The 11,903-nt window shown below is 40.1% G+C and overlaps 2 protein-coding genes across 3 annotated transcripts; one reads left to right on the top strand and one right to left on the bottom strand.

The window, feature by feature from the left end:
* Positions 1–4,579: 4,579 nt before the first annotated feature.
* nphp1 (nephronophthisis 1) lies at positions 4,580–9,150 on the bottom strand. The gene is made up of 20 exons (XM_028423515.1): positions 8,991–9,150; positions 8,661–8,722; positions 8,502–8,562; positions 8,248–8,378; positions 7,941–8,139; positions 7,609–7,710; positions 7,397–7,524; positions 7,202–7,247; positions 7,016–7,103; positions 6,850–6,944; positions 6,642–6,770; positions 6,480–6,554; positions 6,283–6,393; positions 6,127–6,209; positions 5,911–5,987; positions 5,728–5,821; positions 5,534–5,646; positions 5,398–5,471; positions 5,228–5,272; positions 4,580–4,947 (listed from the first exon to the last, which is right to left on the bottom strand). The coding sequence occupies exons 1-20, from the start codon at positions 9,054–9,056 to the stop codon at positions 4,669–4,671; spliced, it is 2,058 nt and encodes a 685-aa protein (XP_028279316.1). The 5' UTR covers positions 9,057–9,150; the 3' UTR covers positions 4,580–4,668.
* Positions 9,151–9,782: 632 nt separating this feature from the next.
* On the top strand, positions 9,783–11,153 carry LOC114447317 (C-factor). 2 transcript variants are annotated; one of them, XM_028423524.1, is made up of 4 exons: positions 9,783–10,117; positions 10,348–10,525; positions 10,627–10,721; positions 10,792–11,153. In XM_028423524.1, exons 1-4 carry the CDS (start codon positions 9,791–9,793, stop codon positions 10,981–10,983), a joined length of 792 nt encoding a protein of 263 aa, XP_028279325.1. In that variant the 5' UTR covers positions 9,783–9,790; the 3' UTR covers positions 10,984–11,153. The 2 variants fall into 2 exon arrangements, with proteins under 2 accessions (XP_028279325.1, XP_028279326.1); XM_028423525.1 differs by having other exon boundaries at positions 10,348–10,721; positions 10,854–10,978.
* The last annotated feature ends 750 nt before the right edge of the window (positions 11,154–11,903 follow it).

Below are 11,903 nucleotides of genomic sequence, written 5' to 3'. Positions count from 1 at the left end.
ACACAAGATCCATGTGCATTCCTGCTAAACTGACGCCCTTTGTGAGCTTTCCACTGAAGCAGAAACGTGGAAAAAAATAGAGGGAAGGGCCGTTTTGTTTGTTTAAGTGGCTAAACATGAAAGAACAAGGCATCAGTTCAACAAGAGGATGAGAGGGAAAAGGACAAACAGGCTCACACACATATGTATATGAAGGGTTTAGAATGAAACATGAGAGCAAACGGTGAAACATAAAGATCTGGGACTAACTGGGAGTTTATTTAGCACCTGCTACACCCCAGTTTTCCATATATGACGGTATTATACGGTATATATGGCTATATTTATCCAAAACCTCACTGTATTATATGTTCATGTATGCTTCATGTTTACTGAACATGTCATGTACATTCTGAATATTTGCACAATCTAAACTCTGAGTGAGAACACTTTACTGTGTTATTGTGTGTCTGAGCTGTCGGACTGCCAAACACAGCGTGATGGTTTCCAGGATGACGGATTAAAACTCACACAATACACAAAACCTATTGTGTGATATGACATCTTACAACCTTTTTATCTATGTCTCAGTTCACTCCGCCTGCTTTGTTGCCACAAAATAAATAACAACAGGCAACTAATATATTAAAGTCCCTATCTCTGTTGCTACATGTGAATAAGATGACTAATTATAGAGCCGTACAAGAGAATCACTTTCTATTTTGCTTTAGGACTGGCAACCACACTGTTGTGCTGTTGTGTGTGTGTGCTGTTTCAGTTGAAACATTGATTGTGTTGTAATTTTTCTCTGGAATCGTTTTAGACATTTTTATATGTAACTTAAGGACACACAAGAAATGTGACCTGGGTGCAAAGTTTGTGAAATACATGTTTCAGTGTTTGTCCAAATATTCTTTGAAGTGCCGTTTTTATTGTTGTAAATCATTCTGTAGCTCTTATGCAGTCCAAATGTCTCTTTCAGTAGGAGGAACCCGCTTTGTTCTGCAGATGCTGACACACCCTGAGTCAACCTGTTCATCTGTGAAGCCTCCACTATGGTCACTGAAGTGTGTTTGGAGACCTTCCTCTGTTGCTACAAAGACTAAGGTCAGAGTGTAAATGGTTGTTTTGATGATGTCATCCATTCAAACAGAGGCACCTGCAGAGAGGGGCACTACAGTGATACATTTTGTCCACGTTGGCAGTAACAACAAAAGAGGCATAGGTAAACAGTAAACATAAGAAAACAGTATATCAGCACATGTAGTATATTGAGAAAAAGCAGATGTATGTACGTTTTTAATGGCTTTGTTTTCAATGAAAAACGTCATTTTTCATTGTACATCTCATGTCTCACATGGAATACAATGTTGTTGACTGGTAAAATGAATTAACAATTGTTCAATATCACATCAGCAATCTAATTTGTTGTAGCAATGATGCTTTTTATCATCATGATAGTTGTTAATTCTCCAAATCTCTTTATAATACCCACCTCTTCTTCCTGGATAAAGTCTAGCACCCAGTAATCCTCCGAATTATCAATCCATCCAGTCATTTTCTGAACCTGCTTGTCCTGTACAGGGTCACAAGGTCACAGTGGGGCTGTAGCATGTCTCAGCTGTCAATGGGTAAGAGGCATTGGACAGGTCAACAGTCTATCACAGGGCTAACATAAACGGACATCTTTGGAATGTGTAAGCCTGAATTGATACAGACAGTTAATAACAAATGCTGTGATAGCAATATAATTATCTTTGATGGAGAGCTTCGGCTTTGTTAAGATGACTTACTCAAAGAAAACCTGGCTCTGTCAAACGTGCTTGGTGGTATACTTCTGTGGTCTGTAAAACCAAAACAAAAAGCTGAAAGGCATCACATTATTGTAAATAAGGTAATATAATAATAATAATAATAATAATAATAATAATAATAATAATAATAATAATAATAATAATAATAATAATAATAATAATAATAATAATAATATAATAATAAGATAATAATAGAGGCAGATGCTGATCAGGTTAAAAGCACATTTTAACAACTTCCTACATCTCTTTCCTCTCCCTGCACTTTAATAAGATTATTTTGTGACAAAGTTCACCAACAGCTCTGCTTTAAAAGCTTGTAGATTCACTGGAGGAATGTTTAATGATTTATTTGAGCTTTGCTCCATAATGAAATGTAAAACAGTCTTAAGCTCGTCTTAGCCACCAGAAAACAAAACAGGCAGTGTTAATAGAGACACACCTTGGACTTACTCTTTCGTTATGGATCTAGTTTCAAGCTACACACACACACACACACACCTCCATGGGAACCCCTGCCAGCTCTGTCAAAAAAAACAATAGATATTTTTCGGTGTAAGGTGTAGTATGTATGATGAAGAATGCATTGTGTTTTGCAGCTTCACCAACAAACCCCGTTTGCATTGGTTCAAAAAAAAAGAGAAACATGTCTTAGGACTCAGATAAATGGGGTATTCTAGTCGATGGACGTCTCAGTCTGTGGGAGCAAACCCTTTGTGTTTGCACATATCTGCTCTGTGAGCTCTGCTCACTCTGTGTGAGGATGGATGCACATTCTGAAATCACCTTCATTCTATTTGCAAATAAAAAAGTGGATGAACCTTCAATGATGTCATTAAAGGTTTCTCCACAAATTCTTTTGAAGAGTGCCCTTGAAGCCCAGATTGACGTCTTTGCAGCAGTCTTAGTTAAACTGCATTTTTTGACACACATGTAGTTATTATTTGTCACATATTTGACTATTTGTCACATTTCACCAGTTTTAATTTGAAACTGAACATTTCAAATGTCTATTTACCTCTAACAGCCTCTCAACATTCTTCCCTTTGTACTGTTCTTTGTAATGAATAGATGCCAACTCATTCACTTAGGGAGAAAATTACATCTCTTTGCTTCCTGGATCATCTGCTACTATTCACTGAAAACTCCCTTTTCTGCTGAACTTGCTCCCTCTCCTCCTTCCTCCTCAGACACAATGGTGCTCCGGGGGCACAAAAAGATCTGGGTGAGATCGTCTCGATGTTTCCAGGTCATAATAGTCATGTCCACAATAAGAATTCTCTGCACTGATCTTCTCTAATAACGGTTGCTGCGGAGGGGTCACCTTCAAAAACTTTAAGTCAATAATCTTTCATCATTTTTAGCACACATGGTTATTGGTGAAATTTAATTAGCTAACAATAAACATTTCATCCACATTCTTCACCTATTAAAAGAGGCATCACGTAACTCAGGCATCCCGTAATCAGGAGACACATCTTCCACCAGGCTTATACAATGGCTGGTGATGACAATGCTGATCTTTTTGAAACTATTTTATTCATGTTTGTATATATTTTAAGATAAGACAGCTGTATACTTATGTAGCACTACTCTAAGTGCTTGTATCTCAAACAACTTAGGGTGTTGGCATCAAACGACCAACCTTATGGTTGAGTAGAGAACTGCTCTCTCACCTGAGCCACATATTTTAAGATGACAGATAAAATAATTTGCCATGACTATTGATCAATCTTGGCAAACAAGCAGAGGCTGAATAATAAAAAAAATAAATCACAAAACAAAACACTTTCTAATCGTTTTGATTTTAAGTGTCATACATCTATCACTCCAATGCTAATTCAGTTTTTTTCACATGCTCTCCAGCCACTGTATGCAGCATGCAGTCACCACAGCAACAGTGTAGGAATGTGGAAGTACAGGATGTGGAATATGATTCTCCTGCAAACATTGTGCAGAAGAAAGGCTCTCAGTGTGTGTGTGTGTGTGTGTGTTTGTACACACTCATAAAGACCACTTAGGGTTTAAGACATGGAGCTTTAGTTGTGCGAGGCGTTCTTTGAAGCTGTGGTTTTAATGTGTGTTAATTTGAGTTTTGGGGATACATTATGTTAATATGTCCACAGAATACTACAAATATGGGTGTGTAACCAAGTGTGCACCAACTTGCACCTCTTCTCACAAATGTTTTGACCCTCCATACAAACACTGAACTTAAAGCAACATTTCCAGCCAGCTTTATGTCTTTTCTTAAACAAAATTCACATTTTTATATTTATCTGAGAATGTGCACCTTAGTGCTTTTAAAAGCCTGAGCCATGACCATGAACACCTTGGCTGTTTGTTTGAAGTTTCAGTGAGTCTGCTGAGATGTGAAACTGCAACTGTCTGCGCGCGGACTGATCCGACCTCCCACTGCTCCTCTTCTTTTATACCAGGCTATTAAAAGACGACAGAGGGCTAATTATTTACTCTGAATGCTGTGCTGATGTCATGTAACTCTACACTACACACTCACACAAAGACACACGCAGCAGGATTAATGTTGAACTAATGGGTGGAGGTGACTGGAGCAGCTCAGTGACTCGTCAGATGACAGGGCTGAAAAAGCAGCCAGCATGTAAGCCAGTTTGTAAAAAAAAAATCAATCAACAACTAATACTACTTTGTTACTAGTTAATGAGAAGCAAAGTAGGCACAGTGTTATAATAAATAAACACTTTATTTCACAGCTATTAAGGCAATCGTCAGTCATTCTCTGCAAGCACAAGCTGCACAAATATGATCTTGTGTGTGCTATACATGTGTCTTTTCTAACAGTATATTGCTAATATTGCTCTTTACTCCTTTAAAGTGTTTTCATGGCACATTTCTTTCTCTACCTAGCCACATGAAGGAGGTCAAAGGTCAACTCTGTGATATCAAAAGCAAGGTGCTGGTGCGTGGTGTCAAAAAACACCTCTGGACCTCCCATTTGGCCGGCAGTGTGCTGAAGGTGTTTGAGAACATCCAGGATGGTATAGATGACTCTGGCCCGCTGCTCCTCTGAGGCCGGGTCAGCCCAGCGATGACAGGGCAGGGAGGGTGAGTGGAGCAGGAAGTACACAGATGACATGTAGACTTTGACAAACTCCTGCTTTAGATAGGGCAAATCTCTCTGCAAATGCAAGAGAAAGCAACAAGTAATACATCAAATCAACAGTGTTCCCACATTTGAGACAAAGCAGAGAATAGCCATCTAATCTCTTATACTGACAGCCCCCTCTACAGGTCTGTATAGCTACTACACACACAATATTGTGATTCCATCAGGTCAGAAAACATAACATTTATTTACTGGAGACTTACCATAACCCAAAGCCACTACACAAATATATGAACCCACAAGATACAACAACACATATGCATGTATACAACAAACAACCACACACACAAACCTTCTGCGCTCTGCTCATGCCGGTGTCAGCATACAGCCAGGCACCCTAGAAGAAAACACATACACTCAGTGACTGGTGTTTTGTATACAAACTTGAAAATATGAAAATATATGATCAAATCTATTTCTTTAGAAAGACACAAGTGGGACTATGCTGCCCTCTGTCCTGACCCTGAGAGCGTCCAGCAGGTCAGTCTGATCCATCAGCACAGGAAAGGTTGAAAGTACAGGACTGCATATCAGATCTGAAACAGAAGGAAATAATAAAACATGGCTCTTTTTTTAACAGCTTAATGTGTGGGTGTACCTGCATTCTGCATGGTAGGCCTGTCCATCAGTAGAGTGTCTGCAAGCAGCTGCCTGTACAGAGCCAGCAAGTGGACGCAGTTCAAACAGTACAGTAGACAATCTGGAAGGAGACTGAAGAGAAAACATACATGTCACTAACACAGTATGCATGCAGCAAATGCATATACCACGTACTGAAACTCATCCTCCCACCTGAGCTGCATTCTAGTCCGGCTGTTGGCTGATTTCAGCTTCACAATGAGTTTGGGCTGCCGCCTGGCCTGGAGCATCTGCTGGAAAACCCCAGCTGAAGGGAGAGGAAACACAATAACTCAGGTAATATTTTTAAACTAACATAAAGATCTTTAATGTATCACATCTGCTGTATTCTCTTACATGCTTTAGTGACAGACACCTCCACTTCTACATCCTTCTCATAGGGAGTACCTCCGTTCACTGGCAGCTCATAGGTCCTATACAAATTCAATTAAAAATGCACAATTAAATAGTCTATTTCTGTACTCTTTTCTCATACTGTATGTAGCTGTTGTATGGTTCATTTTGTCACATCAAGCATTAATAATTACAATAAAAACATGTTTGTGTGTGTACTTGTTTGGGAGTGGATTTCCAGTGTCATCAGTCAGTTTGAGAAAAGCCCAGCCACAGCTCAGATCTCCTTTCTCACCCGTAGACTGGAATACAGATGCACAAAATCAGACGTGTGTCTCCTCAGTGTCATATATGCATCTGTGTGTGTGCCCTTACATTTCGTATGAAAGTGACTCCAAGCTCAAAGAGGATGCCCAGGTCAGGAGATGCCGAGTTGCAGCGTATGAAGCAGTCTCCATCCAGCAGGGTGGGCAGGATACCTGACATCTGGAACACACACACAGGATATCAGATTCTCACCAAGCATAGCACTGCAGCTCAGTAAATCCATTGAAGCCCAGCTATTTACATACCCTCGGAGAGAAGTTCCAGGTCTTGGGGCTCTTGGAGTTGTAGACTGCCCTCACTGTGTGGATGTTACTCAAGACCTGGAACACAGTTCATACAAAAAAGGAAACTGGATACAGAGACCGATGAAGAGGAAGACAAAAGACTAATATATAAAACAGAGTTACCTGAGTTCCATCAAAGGCACAGATGCGAATGTGTCTGCTGAGGACCTGAACACCGACGCCAGGAGTAGGAATCATCCTGCAGCCCCACAGTGTGAAACAAACACAGGTCCTGACCTGACGAGCTCGAACCTGCACAAGAGTAAATTCAAAATAGAAAAATATGAAATTTTATGTTAAAATGGTGCCAATAACACTAAAAGACTCTCACCCTCCCACTATCCGGGTCCAGGAAAAGGTCCTTAAATGAAAGCTGTGATTGGCTGAGCTCAGGCTGAATATAGTGACTTCCTCTGTATGTTACACCTAGGAAAAGAAACACAAGATTACAGCTTTGCCTTTTTTGGTTTTCTCTCTCTAACTAGCTGCATGATTACCTTCCTCTGTCAGCAGTCTATTTAGAGTTGATGGTCTAAATCCTGAAGGTATAGCCCCCATGGCAGACAACACATCTGTTGCATCAATCTGTCACACACACATACACACATAATGGAAATAATATCACTAATTACTGACTAACAGCAGTTCTGATAAATAAAATAAAGGAGCAAAAACTGCTTTACCTCAGTAAGAGCCTTTCGGACAGTAGACCAGTTAGAGTGGGAGGCACTGTCATCAGAAATAAAGAGCAGAATAATGATGTAAGAGATTGATATTTGTTAGTTGCTGGTCATCTCAGTACATTTAAAAAACTCTCCTAAAAATCAGAATGACAAATAGATCTAAGATCATTAAAGCTAAAGAATAAAACTATGAACCTTTTGTCTCTGTCATCATTCAGTTCATCTTCTTCCTCCTCAGACTTCTCAGTTCCATCATCATCATCATCATCATCATCATCATCATCATCATCTTCTTCATCCTCATCATCAACACCAGAGCCAATCTAACAAAGGCACATCAATACATAGTGTTAATTTTAAGGTCATTTTTCAAGTCAGGGTTTAGGACAGTGATTCAGCTTTTGTACCTTCAGGTAGGTTTTTGGAACCACTCCTCTCTTGCCTTTAGTGTCCTGAGCCATCCACCATCCATCTGCTGACTTCCTAATAATCTGCAACACCTCTCCCCTCTAAAAAAGCAGGCAAAGGTACAAAATGCTACTTCACAAAACGCAATTTGTGCATTATGAAAATATGCACAAATATGGATATGAAGTGATATGAAAATTAGACCGGCAAAAAGTGGCTTGCACTATTGACCTTTAGATACCCTCAATCCCTTCAATTGTCCTCTGATTTAAGCTTGAATTTGCCATTTGTTCAACTTTAGAAAAAAAATGCACGAAGGCTAGCACTATACCTGAACAGACAAATCTCCATCCTGCTCTCCTTTGAAGTTACTGAGGACAGTGTAAATGCGAGGGTCTGACTGATGTGGCAGTCTTACAACTTTCCTCTCATCTTTGTCATCATCATCATCTTCATCATCATCATTGTCACTGTCACTGTCATCATCTTCATCATCTTCATCGTCCTCACTATCATCTTTTGAAACATTGCTGGAGATCAGAACATAGATATTTTCAGACATTTTCTGCTACAACCTAAAAAATTGAAAGAACATGCAATCATAAAAGGCCCCTAAACATAACAGGACAGGTACTGACCCTGTGGTGCTGGGTCCTGGTGGTGAAAGCTCCAGAGAAAGTGTGTTTAGACGTTCCAAGATATCTTGTATTCGTCTCTCCTCTTCCTGTTTCCTCTGATTGTAGTTTCCCACTGGAGCCAGCTCATCAGCCTGGAAAATAGAGAGCCCATCACAACTGCCCATTCCATTAAGTCATTAAAGATTTTTATGCAAAAGTGACATTAAGTTGTAATGATTGCTTGCAGGTTTTTGTTTTGACTGTATAATACAAACCTTTGTTAGTGTATTTAGCGTCCTTTGTGTCTTTTCTGCTGACATCTGCAAGTCCTGACATCTGTTGTGAGGAAGACATAAAACAGATTTTAAATTTGATTGAAACAAGTAGTTTTGGCTGAAAGTGACAAGACAAGTTTATGAAGCAGAGCTGTTTACCTTCTAAACGCCTCTTCAGGGGATTCAACATGACTATGCACATCCTTCACCAGACTGTCAACCTACAGTAGATCAGAGAAAACGGTACTGACGCTGAATGCACACATACAAAGGGCTCTGCTAAATCTACACATCGTTAGTTCAATGAAAGACAGGTATCACAATGAGTACAAACGAAGATATTTATGCTAGCAAAAACATAAATTCACTTAATTTAGAGAGTGGTCAGTTAATGATACTACTGAAACTACTACAATTCATTCAAAAAATCTAAACTGTTCGCTCGGTCGCCCTTTAAACCTTACATGCACCCGTTATTCTTTCACAAACCTGTTTTTTGAGTTCGTCCACCTCTCTTTGGGCAAGCTGCAGAGGTCCCCTCCTTTTTGGTGGCATTTATGGGCTGTTTTGAGTCACATACTCGATGCGTTAGCTCGCTGCTATGCTTGCTAGCTGACGCCTCACTTCCACTGGTCGCTAGGCAACCGACTTCTGGTTTATTATTTCATTTGTTATATCATTCGTTTATGTGTTGGGTGTTTAGCTGTTATAATATATAATATTATTATAAGATATTATATAATATTAATAGCTGACATTATACAATAATACATTAATAGAGAGAGCTGACCTGATTTTTATCGCAATCACATTGGGCCCGTATCGCCCCCTACTGAATGGGAGGATAAAGCGGTGGAAAAATCTCTTCTGTATAGTTGACGTCTTAAGAAAGATATTTTTTAACTAAACCGCTCTACATGTGGCCTGCGACCTGTATAATGCATTATTATTATTGACACTATTGACATTGACTATTTAACATAATGCAAGCTTGTGTAAGTGTCTGTAGCATCAGCCACAGGGGGGCGTGTTTTGTTTGTTGTGAAACGTGTTACCTTCAGGTACCACTCGGTAGCTCATCTTGTGAACTTCAAATTTAGAATTTAAAAACAAAACATTACAGTTTTAGTAATGCACTTTACAAATATTTATTTTTGTCCTTATACATTTTATAAAAGCACTCGTTGGTAAATGTCCGTACGAGATAATACAATGAAGTCTCCACATTACAATCCTTTGAGTGAAAGCAAAAGCAGCAACGCTACTTGTTGTTATGTCATTCAGCTGTCATGGCAGCCCCCATCGCTTTAATCCAAGGGGCCAGCAGAGGACTGGGGCTTGAATTCTGCAGGCATATATTAAAAAATAAAAGTCTAGCTGGTGTGATAGCGACATGTCGAAATCCGGACGGAGCGACTGAGTTGCGGGGTCTGGCTGACCAACACCCGGGTAGACTTACCGTCCTGAAACTGGACGTGGACCAGGAGGAGGACATCCGTGGGGCTGCGGAGCGGGTTAAGGAGAGTTTCGGTCGGTTAGATTTAATCGTAAACTCATCAGCGATGCTTCACCCCTCTGGGAAAGGAGAGACCAGCCTGCGAGATGTTTCTGCACAGGCAAGGCACTTTTTCTTGGAATATAGGGAATATAGGAAATGTAATTCAGAGAGGAAGCAGCAGTCTGCCTGGTGGGTCATGATGTAGTCAGTCCTCCCACAATTCGTGGCTTTCATCACTTATTGATCCTGTCTGATGTCTGAAGCCTCATAAAATGATCACAATATACATTTTTCAGATGGCCATCGATTACTGATTGGATAATCTAAACTGAGTGACATCTGTTGTAGGGCATTATTTCCACCCTGACAACCAACACAGTGGGTCCCCTGGTCATGGCCAAGTATTTTGTCCCTCTCCTACAAAAAGGTGGCGGTGGTTTTGGACAGCAGCCTGCAGAAACAGCCAAGCAGCACAGCGGCATTGTTGTCAACATCACAGCCAAAGTGGGGTCCATTGGAGATAACGGTATATCTATTGTGTTGATAATTGTTCTGAAACCTTGTCTGTTCGCATATGCAAGTGAATGCACAAATACTGCCCTGCTTTTCTACAACCTCCTCTCACAGGTCTTGGTGGGTGGTACAGCTATAGAATGTCTAAAGCAGCTCTCAACATGGCAACCAGGAATTTGTCTATAGAGCTGGGCCGCAGTCGACCCAAGGTGGGAAATCTGACTTATCATTCATGTTAATCCTGTGGCCATTGTCGTATGTGATTTATTATTTTTCCAGGTGGTGTGTGTGTCCTTACATCCAGGAACAGTAAACACTGACCTGTCCCGGCCTTATCACAGGAATGTGCCAAAAGAAAAGTTGTTCAGCAGTGAATACTCGGTGTACTGCCTGATGAGCATCATAGATACACTGAGTATGGAAAAGACTGGGAAGGCGTACAGCTGGGACGGGACCGAACTTCCGTGGTAGAATCAACAAACTGACAATGAAAGTAGTTGTCTTCACCATCTCTTTTCACTGCCTCCTCTGACATGTACAGTACTTTGCTAAACCTTGCCATAGATGACCTTAACTTGTTTATTCTTTGGATGTAATATTGCACAGTGTGACTATATAAAAAGAGTATGAATGCTTCAAAACTGGCTCACAAGTGTGTATATCAAGTAAGTTTAAATCTGCATTCCTGGATGGCAGCAATCACCAGTATGGATTTGCAGGCAATGATGTAGATGTGCAGTTTTAAATTACCCAAATCAACAATGCCCAAATGTTATCATCTGCAAGAACTGTCTGTGTGGGTAGTTAAAAGAGTTAAACTGCACATGGAGGTATTGTGATGAGAGCTGTATAACTCAACTCATTATACCTTACAGACCATAAACTATCAACAAGCCAATGAGTTTGTATCTTTCTGCTCCAGAAATCCAGCCCTCTCTGGTGAACGGCATCTGTGTTGTATTTGTGAGAACCACGTAGTGAAGTTATAGTGGGCTGTGACTAGGCTGGGTAATGACTGAACTCAATCCTGTTAAGGGATTTTTACACAATGTTGACCTGATTCTTACAGAGTTTGGCTACTGGGTTAGTCTATGACAACAGTAAATAACCTAGTTAAATCAAAGGAGACTCACTGACTTTAACTACACTTTTCATTCAAATGATTTAAAGTAAAAATATTTCTGCCCTTCACGCGCCAACACAGCACTAATTCACCAGGAGATGGCAGCATCAGGCTCAACCAGGATCAATAATCTTTACGTGATTGTGACTATGCCTTAACATTTTCACCAGAACAATATATAAATCTGTGACATCAGCTGTCACAGTGAACATGTGACGCTATGCAACATTATTAATCTTAAATGTTTTTATTGTACTCTTACTATTCG

Source organism: Parambassis ranga, chromosome 15 (genome assembly GCF_900634625.1).
Source record: "Parambassis ranga chromosome 15, fParRan2.1, whole genome shotgun sequence".
NCBI lineage: Eukaryota > Metazoa > Chordata > Actinopteri > Ambassidae > Parambassis > Parambassis ranga.
Note: the sequence above shows the minus strand (reverse complement) of the source record. Positions and strands in the feature narration are given on the sequence as shown.

Coding starts and splice junctions, on each gene's coding strand:
- nphp1 (XM_028423515.1), bottom strand. CDS start 9,056: ATGCCACCAAAAAGGAGGGGACCTCTGCAGCTTGCCCAAAGAGAGGTG. Junction 6,771..6,849: donor TGGACCCGGATAGTGGGAGG/GTGAGAGTCTTT, acceptor ACTCTTGTGCAG/GTTCGAGCTCGTCAGGTCAG. Junction 5,472..5,533: donor GCCTACCATGCAGAATGCAG/GTACACCCACAC, acceptor CTTCTGTTTCAG/ATCTGATATGCAGTCCTGTA.
- LOC114447317 (XM_028423524.1), top strand. CDS start 9,791: ATGGCAGCCCCCATCGCTTTAATCCAAGGGGCCAGCAGAGGACTGGGG. Junction 10,118..10,347: donor TGCGAGATGTTTCTGCACAG/GCAAGGCACTTT, acceptor CATCTGTTGTAG/GGCATTATTTCCACCCTGAC. Junction 10,722..10,791: donor TGGGCCGCAGTCGACCCAAG/GTGGGAAATCTG, acceptor TTATTTTTCCAG/GTGGTGTGTGTGTCCTTACA.